Source organism: Fonsecaea erecta (assembly GCF_001651985.1).
Source record: "Fonsecaea erecta strain CBS 125763 chromosome Unknown Scaff3, whole genome shotgun sequence".
Lineage (NCBI taxonomy): Eukaryota > Fungi > Ascomycota > Eurotiomycetes > Chaetothyriales > Herpotrichiellaceae > Fonsecaea > Fonsecaea erecta.
In genome coordinates this window covers 2,033,325-2,042,146 of record NW_017387246.1, presented here as the reverse complement: position 1 = coordinate 2,042,146, position 8,822 = coordinate 2,033,325, and the positions used below count along the sequence as shown (strand labels likewise).

The 8,822-nt window shown below is 53.6% G+C and overlaps 5 protein-coding genes across 5 annotated transcripts in view; 2 read left to right on the top strand and 3 right to left on the bottom strand.

The window, feature by feature from the left end:
* The window catches only part of AYL99_03999 (putative GTP cyclohydrolase URC1), a gene marked incomplete at both ends in the record, with an annotated part of 2,070 nt that extends 1,789 nt beyond the window's left edge, over window positions 1–281 (top strand). The window contains one exon of the mRNA XM_018835513.1: window positions 139–281. Within this exon, the coding sequence (XP_018695163.1) occupies window positions 139–281 (143 nt within the window). The remainder of the gene's footprint in view (window positions 1–138) is intronic.
* A 1,085-nt stretch (window positions 282–1,366) lies between these two features.
* Window positions 1,367–2,260, bottom strand: AYL99_03998 (hypothetical protein; the record flags this gene model as incomplete). The annotated part of the gene is made up of 1 exon (XM_018835512.1): window positions 1,367–2,260. One exon carries the CDS (start codon window positions 2,258–2,260, stop codon window positions 1,367–1,369), a length of 894 nt encoding a protein of 297 aa, XP_018695162.1.
* A 770-nt stretch (window positions 2,261–3,030) lies between these two features.
* On the top strand, window positions 3,031–4,053 carry AYL99_03997 (hypothetical protein; the record flags this gene model as incomplete). The annotated part of the gene is made up of 1 exon (XM_018835511.1): window positions 3,031–4,053. One exon carries the CDS (start codon window positions 3,031–3,033, stop codon window positions 4,051–4,053), a length of 1,023 nt encoding a protein of 340 aa, XP_018695161.1.
* A 1,552-nt stretch (window positions 4,054–5,605) lies between these two features.
* AYL99_03996 (hypothetical protein) lies at window positions 5,606–6,787 on the bottom strand (the record flags this gene model as incomplete). The annotated part of the gene is made up of 1 exon (XM_018835510.1): window positions 5,606–6,787. One exon carries the CDS (start codon window positions 6,785–6,787, stop codon window positions 5,606–5,608), a length of 1,182 nt encoding a protein of 393 aa, XP_018695160.1.
* A 625-nt stretch (window positions 6,788–7,412) lies between these two features.
* On the bottom strand, window positions 7,413–8,648 carry AYL99_03995 (hypothetical protein; the record flags this gene model as incomplete). Its single annotated transcript, XM_018835509.1, has 1 exon — window positions 7,413–8,648. The coding sequence occupies one exon, from the start codon at window positions 8,646–8,648 to the stop codon at window positions 7,413–7,415; it is 1,236 nt and encodes a 411-aa protein (XP_018695159.1).
* Between the last annotated feature and the right edge of the window lie 174 nt (window positions 8,649–8,822).

The following is an 8,822-nucleotide window of genomic DNA, read 5'->3' as shown; positions in this document are numbered from 1 at the left end:
CCTCTCTCTCTATCTCTCTCTCTCTCTCTCTCTCTCTCTCTCTCTCTTTCCGCCCCCTCAGCTTCCATGGCGGCCCAACCAGTCTCTCGCCAATTAGCCTTCCAATCTAATTTTACAATGTTAATTTTTTTTTACCAGACCTTATCCCCGCGGATTCTAGAGTCGAAATCGACGCCAAAATCAATGCCGGCTACTTCACGACGGGCAAGTCTTATACCGAGGAGGAGTTGAAGGATATTAAAGGAAGAGGGTGGCAAGGCTGGGAGGATACCACGCATTGAGGAAGGTACTGAGCAGGGGAGCATTGCAATGAGCACGGCACCAAACCCTCTGAACGAGGATTGCATTGAAGCATGTCGTGAATCAAGATGCATCGAGCTTTGGGTTATAGCGAAGTGGCCAGCTTCGCCTCCGAAAAATGAAGTTCACATGGCTTCCTTAGCTGATGAGCCCCTTTTGGGTATCCTCAAGCCATTCTCCCCGTCAAACTGCCTTGCACAATGGCCACGACATCGCTGTCCTGATATGCGTCCTTGAACGAGTTCTTCTGCGGTTCGTCCTCGAAATAAACACATTCAGCGTGTACTTTTACTCTCTCCAATTGCAGGTAGATGATCATCTGGTGATCATGGGGCAGCAGTAGCCCATCCTTCAATTGAAGACGGATGCCTGGCAACCCCGCGACATAGAAGCCCGTCCTCTCAGCTCCTCAGTTACAGAGCCTTGAGTCTTTGAGAATCAGAGAATTTGGCCTTTCCGAATATATGAAACGCCAAAAACTGGGTACCCAGCCCGAACTGGCTTCTGAGAACGGGCATCAGTCAAGCTCCCTACGGCTCGTTCAGGATTTGAGTGCGCTCCCCCGTACGCTACCTTCAACCAATCAAACAAATCGTCTTATTGTCGATGGTCATCGGTGAGAAGCGCCGATGGAGTAGGTGAGTGACCGGCATCGAATGACTATGAGTTAGTCGACCCTAGCCCCGGTCTATCCAGCCGCCTTTCGTGCCCGGCTCTGCTCCGGTCTCTGATCCATTTCTTCCTGAACAATTGGTAATGATGTATATTATTGTCTGTTTGTTGACCTGATAGGATTATTCCCACAGTGCCAAAAGCTACCTTGCAGCCAGGAGGGAGCCCCAGCGAAGGTCTGATCGACTGAGAGATGTTGCGAAATCTAATATGTAGTGGTAACGGCTACAACACGTACCCCCAGGCGGCCAAATCGGCTTCGACAGGGTCTTTCATTCAAAAAGATTGGGGAGTGGCTTGATCTCCTGCCCTTCCACAACCTTGATCTCCGATCAGGCTAGCAACTCTCGATGTCACACACAATGCTTGCCGGGTTCTGCTAGGCGGCTGTCAATCATTTGATGGCATAGATTTGATATGATGCCACCCATTCGTTGAAGTCCAACTTCTTGCCGGGCTCACCACCGTTCTTCTGAATGCAACCAGGGCTCTCTGCGCTTTCGTCACAACAACTCTTCGACTCGGTGTCCTCCATACAACGAGGTGCAATGCCATCCACATCATGGTAGACGTTCAAGTCCTTCTTGGTGTTGATGAAGGTAATACTCTCCTTTGGAAACCCGGCTTCCACCATCCACCGTCGATATTCGTCCACCAGACTGGCGCCCGCCACGCAGCCCACCAGCAGTGCTGCATCATGTCGTATATGGTCTGGCATGGCCTTCTTGGCGAGAAGGTCACTGATTGCGACTCTGCCGCCAGCCTTTAAGAGTCTGTGGATTTCCCTGAAAACGGAGGGCTTATCCTCGTCGGGAACTAGGTTAATGACACAGTTGCTGACCACCAGATCGATCGTCGAACTTCGGAGGGGAATGTTCGAGATCGGTGCTTGGATAAATTCCACCAAGCCGTTCGGCAGGTTGGCCTGTGCGGCGTTCTTCCTAGCCAACGCGATCATCGCTTCGCTTCGGTCGATCCCGTATACCTTTCCGCTCGGGGAGGGAGTTCCTCTCAACATTTGCTTCGCCGCGATCAGGCAGTCAAGACCACCGCCAGACCCGAGGTCGACCATACTCTCCGCAGGCTGAAGGTTCGCTGTCGCCAGTGGATTTCCGCACGAGAGGCCAAGGTTCGTGCCCGTGGGGAGAGAGGCCAGATCATCGGCCGAATAGCCAAAGGATGCGGCGATGCGAGTGCGTGTGGATGCTTGAGCTTCACCCTCGTTCGAACGAGAGGCGAACTCGGAATACTTGGTGTTCACCGTCTGATAGATCGAGGTGGCATCCATGGTGATTCTTTACACCGAAGCTTGATATAACGCTGGCAATGCTTTACAGAGGAGGCTGACGTGGCGGAATGCTGGAATTCTAAGAGTGGTGCAAATTGGATTGTACAATCTTCGTCACAGGAGTGCTGGACTCGGAATTTATGCACGTAGCGGTGTGTCACAGGCCCTCCATCATTCGCCTACAATATGAGGGAAGAGGCTCAACATGTGGCAACCAGTCATCAGGGGGCGCCGCATACGGGTGAAGTGAAGCGGTAGGTGGCCAACTTGAGGTCCCCACTAGTGGTACTATCGGCCTTGGGATGAGCAAGTCAACGATCTGGAGCCATGGCATTGTACCGAGTACGAACGAGCGAGGTAATAGAGAAGCCACGGAAAAAGCATTTCGCCGACCAATCAAGCTGCGCCGGTGACAAGGTCTTGGCACCACGCCGCTTTAGGCTGCTTTGCGCTACTCGAAAATGACGCAAACTCAGTTTCGTGCCGCTGAAGCCCGCCAACGACATTCCTTCTCTAACCAGCTCTATTCTCAGCCACTGTCCACGTACCATGACCATGGTGATGCCGTAAAAGGCGTCCTTCAAGCTGGTTCACTCTGGAGCCTCGTCCTAACCGCCCACGTGAGACCGGAAGCCCCCCCAAGAAAGAATCATGCACCTCGAACAATGAATCCCTACGCCCCGCCCAAGATTGGGACGCAAGAAGCAATATCTCGGCAAACAAATAGTTTTCCGTCCATCTCAATAAATCCTCCCCGATCAGTCCCGCTAATGGAGGCCCCGACAGCCAAACGAAACACGATTAACCAAAGGCGCTGCCGCGCCCGACGGCAGGTGTACATTGAAGACCTCGAGCGCCGGATACGCGCTTACGAGACTCAAGGTGTGCAGGCCACTGCAGAAGTGCAGACAGCGGCACGGAAGGTGGCGGAGGAAAACCGTGCCTTGAGAGAGGAGGTCAAGGCTTTACAGGAGCAGAACGAGGCTTTGCAGAGGTCCCTAGCCGAGCATTCCGCCCGCCCCCCACAGAAGGATGACAAGGTGGACGGCGATCCCTCCCCGGACGGACGGCGGAAGATCAGACGGATCGGCTCAACAAGGAAGAGCCGTATGTTTGACGGTAAGACGTTTGCGCAGGGTCCTTCTTTCACGATCTTTCGAACTCCACCTCATCAGGATCACGAAACCCTCGCGAAGCTGCCCAGCGCTTCCATGACTGTGTCGACGACAACTACACTTTCTCCGCAACCCCCACCGCTGCTCGCTCCTGGACTGCGTCCGAACACCCTGAAGTTGCACGACATCCTAGTAGTCGACGGCCAAGCCAGAGAAGACCGTATGTGGCTCCCACTGGCCGAGGAGGGAGAAGGGACTCCCTCTTTCATCCCTTCGCCACCACATTCCAACTTTGCCCATTCGGACCCGGACGACCTGTCGTCCACTGCGCAGCATCCATATTCACCTCCATCCCCTGCCGTCTCGCCCTTCGAATCCAAGCCCAAACTATGCCAGCCGGCCAGCACGGCCAACAGCACGCCCTGTCTCGAAGCTGCGCTCATCATCGCCAGCATGCGCGGAGTCCCATCCAACGACATTGTCGTGGAGACAGAAATTCTGCCCGAACTCGGTTGCCGTGGCCCCCTGTCGCGGCCGAGATGCATCTCGCCGGACGACTGTGTGGAACACGGCCACGGATCCGAGAGTTCTGGTGACAGAAACAGCGCAGATCGGGACCTTGAGACGTGTGCGGTTGACAATAGGAGATTATTCGGCATTCTCGCGCGGGAAGAGTGAAACCAGGGAGAAAGGAAAATGGAGAGAGACAGGGAGACCGCAAGGCGGAACATTCCAGGAGGTTGTCTCCTGCAAGATTTGTGGCCGGTCCAGAAATGGAAGCAGAGGGTTCAAGGGATGGCGCCATGGCCGGTATCCATGCTCGCCCTGCAAAGAACCGGGTAAAATGCAAGTTATCTGGAAAAGTATCTGGGAATGAAGAAAAGAATATGAAAAGAAAAGAAAAGCGACATGGAAAGAAGAAAACGGAAAAAACAAATGAACATGAAAATGACTACGAATTTCGTTGGTTCGGATATCATGGTGCCCACTACTGACTGAGCTTGCTGGAGCCGGACTTGGGGCAAAGGCTCATGAACCAGCGAACGGGAGTGTATTTTGCAAGGACGAGGATCAGATTCAGAACCGGCCTGGTGGTGATGGTGAATGGAATGGGATGTAAAAGAGGGACTAATGTTACTTATTTTGCTCCTCGAAGACATAACGAAGATTATGACGCTCACACTATATATCATTTAGGCCGGCGCTCGAGGACAGGATTACACACATACAACTATGTAAGTGTACGCGTCATTGGGCATACCGTACCCTCCCGTATCGTACTGTACTGTTTGGATAAGTGATTCATGCGGGTGGGTGCCTTGGGTGGACAGTACTTGGTGTATTTATCTTATCTTATCTTGTCCCTCTCATTCATTCCTGCATTACTCGTGCCTGCCGGCGTGGAAACACATCTCTTGTGACGGGAACTGAATTTGGGAATTTATCCGAGAGAGCCTTGTAGCCATGTCACATTGCAGGGACACCAGGGAATGGCTGGCTGGCTGGCTGGCTTCAACTCGGGTCGGTGGCCTTCTTCCTCTTCTCCTTCTTCTCCTTCTTCTCCTTCTTCTCCTTCTTCTCCTTCTTCTCCTTCTTCTCCTTCTTCTCCTTCTTCTCCTTCTTCTCCTTCTTCTCCTCTCCTGCGTCTCTCCTTTTCTGTTTCAGCCTCACCACCAGCATCCGTCTCACCTATCCTCACCGCACCGCACCGCCCGTCGCGACTTGGCCGGGTGGTCTTCCTTTATTCCTTCATTCCTTCCGTCCGTCCGTCCCAAGCTAGATAATCACGAGATAAAGGTAGTTGAAGTACTACTATCCGTCCCCTTCCCTTCCCGGGATGTCCGTATACAATGTATGTGAGACGTTGCTCACCCACCCCCTTGTGCAATCAATAGTAATAGTAATTGACCTATGTAATCGGTCCCGTACGTCCCGAAGTACACACACACACACAGCTTGATCCGCGTGATATTCTGTAGGTATAGGCAAAAGCCTGGCTCTTTTTTGATGGAATCACATGAAATGGCTTCTATTTCCTCTTTGCGCCATTATTAGCTCTATCGTCATCTCCGTCCCAGGGTATCATTGATTCTTTCATCCATGCCTCAAATTAATCCTTTCACCTCCCATGCAAGGCTGACCGATTGATCTCCACACGATATCCGGCATCAACCTGTCTGTACATGATGGAAACCCGCGCCCGAACAAACATTTTCATAGCGACAGCTCACTAAGCCCATTTGCCAAGGAGTGCCATCAATCCAGCCCCAAAACACATGGTGACAAAAGCTGCCATGACAGTTCGGATACTCGCTTTTCGCATCGAACTACTGAACATGAACTCGTGGGCCATCAACTCCACCAAGCCTGTGTAAATCAGGATGCCGGCCGACACCGAGTCAAAGACGCCGTTGACGATGAGTGTCGTCTGGGAATTGGGAGGATAGCTCTTCCTCACACCGAGGCCAATGGCAATGGCCAGAGGAGTGCTGATGCCATAGCCCAAGGCCAAGACGTACGGGGTCCATCGTCGGGTTTTCGGCCACGGCGTCACGGCGAGCCGCGATCCCAGACCCAGACCCTCAAAGGTCTGATGGAAAATGATGACAATGAAAAGAGTGTCGAACTCGCTGCCCGCCACAGCAAGCGTCAGACCGATGAAGACGCTGTGAAAGACGATACCGAACTCGAGGATGAAAATTGCCGTCATCTGCGCTTTGTAGTCTTCGAGACTGAATGGGTTGGCGGCTTCTTCTATTTCGTTGTGTTCGCGAGCATGTCCCATGTGATCCTCTCCCGGCACATGCGTACTTTGCGGCCGAGACGTCCGAGTTGATGGAGGCACGCTCACCGATACGGGACTATCTTTGTAAGGCGATGAACCCGGGGCGGCAGTCATTTCCGTGTCGGTAGTAGATCGGTCCAGCTCCACAGCGTGTGAGTGAGAATGGGCATGGCCATCGTCGTCGTGATCATGACCATGACCATGGCCATGTCCCCCACCAAAGTTCCCATATCTCATGACCATCAGCTCGACAAAGAAGAGCACAAATATGGTCATCAGCGCGATACCCTCGACCCAGTCATATTCTGTGATTGGCCCGGTAAGACATGGATTCGTCAATGCATCGTTCGCAGGAGCTAACAGGTGGATGAAGGCGGTTGCGATAATGACTCCCGACCCAAAGTACTTGCAGATGAAAAACACCCATTCGGGCACTTTGAGCCCTCTGTGCCTGTTGGCAAAGATGGGGAAGGCGGCGCCTATCGACGAAGTGATCCATATGATGAAGAGCGCGGCTATCCGCAAGCCGATGCGGCCGTCGTAGTCGTTGCCCGTATCACAAGCTGGGGTTGCTCCAGGCCCATCTTGCCGAACCATCAGATGAACGAAGGATTCGAGGTTGGACATTTCGGCACGGTTAGTGGCAGGAAGCTGCGGGTTGGCTGGAACAATCTGGATCGATGATACGTGAGCGGACAGTGGTTTTGTGCCGTCCAAGAAGCTGGAGAGCTGCTGACCAGGCGAGATTCCGAGCTTGTAGCAAGACTCGAGTTAAGTTTGGGAAGATTGGACTAGAGTTTGCGCACTCCACCACATGAAGGAATGGGAGGCTGGGACCAACGGCACGGAACAGGTGGAAATACTGTATGTACAAGAGATAGCGAGGCAGTGGGAGATCTCTCGAACAAAGCACAGCTGGTCCAACTCCCCACTCCACCGAGGAGGAGAGGGAGAGGATGCAGCTGTGACAAAGCAAGTGAAGGGCGTTCTAGAAAGGCAAGACGAGCACAAAAAGTGAGGACCTTAAGGATGAGGAAACACTGAGACGTGCGGCGATCAAAATCCGGGCGAGCTGATTGGTCCAATGCCGCCAGGTACGCCTCGGGTTCTCCCGGTGAGCCAATCACCGTCGAGCTGTTAAGGTCCTCACTTTTTCCGTTCCCCGTTAAGGAAGTATTCGGCTCTGGAGAGGAAAGATGCGACAATGAACGCTATCAGGGCATTGAGGAGAGAGATGTCTCATCGTGTCCCTTTACAACCCCAGAAGCACTCCAGCTTCGCCAAAGCCACGTCTTCGCGGCACAGAGCGTACTGGGAGGAGGCCTTGATATACCAGCCATGCCACTAGTCCCATCGTCGTCACCGTCGATGCCACCACTCCTAGATACGCGTCTCGCTGTCGCTGGAGCCTCGCCAGTTGCAACTGTTTTTCGCGGTATCGTTCTCGACCTGCTCCATGCGTGTTGCCGATCTCCGAAATCCCATGCAGAGATCCTATGGCGGGGATCGAGCTAATGCATCCTTCCACCACCGCCTGCAAGATCTGTGGGAGGCTCCGAGGCGCCGGTACTCTCCATGGCAGTGACGACGGGACACTAGCCACCCCTGGCTTCCGTCCTAGAACCTCAGAGACATCGACGGGTGGACCAAACACTTCCGGCGCCCGACTCTTTGCCCACGTGTCTAGACGGGCATGATTCGTCTGTAGTGACTCCCGCAGCCATCCATGCTCCAGTGCTGGTGTCTGCATCAGGGCCAGGTAGCCAATCGCGAGGCAATCGGCGCTGCTGGCATGGTCACCTAGTAGCCAATTCTTCTCCCCCAGCATTTCATCGAGCGGCTCAAAGAAATCTTCGGTGACGGCATCCAGTCGAAATCGATTCTTTTGCTGGTGTCGGCCTAGCAGCCCCGTGACTGTTTGCCTGGGTCTTCTGAGGGCTTTGGGGATGTGTGCAGTCAACCCTGCATCCGCTGTCTTGTTCTCTTCCTGGGTACTGTCCACGTCCAGACTGCTCAGACCCAGGTGTTCCGATCTCTTTTTCGCTTGGGCGCGCCATTGGTGAGGCAGATTCCAGCTGTTTGGCCACGTCAAGATGTCGCTGAGAGCCTGTCTGGTGCATTTAAGATAATTGTCACTGCTCACGTAGAGGCTGAGATCGAGGAGAGGTTGGCCGCGTGAAGTGATGAAGGCTGAAAATGCCGCGCAGTCCGCTTGCTGCTGGGCACTGAGGTCCTTGTTCAGATCTTGTTCGCCATTCGAGATGTCCCGTAGGTAGTCGACGATGTTGGTAAACCCAGCGACCCAGGTCTCGCCATCGTGCAATGCAGGGAGTTCCCCGAGAGGACTGACGCGTGCGTCACTCGAGGGAATTAGCACCCAGAGGTCGGGGTGCAGGCACTGGCGAAGGTAGAAGATGGTGGCTAAGCATTGGGCATCGATGGAAGGTAGCTCGAACGCTGGGCCCCAGATATGTAATTCAAACACCATCCTTGAGCAGCAACATTTTTCTGCTGTAGTACGAGAGCAAGTGACAGGTGACAATCCTCTGATGGAATTGCCAATTGCGATTTTGGGGGGTTAGCGAATACGGCGGATCGAATTCGTCGCGAGGTGCAAAACCATGTCGCCGATGAGCGCCATAAACGCATCACAATCGGTCGA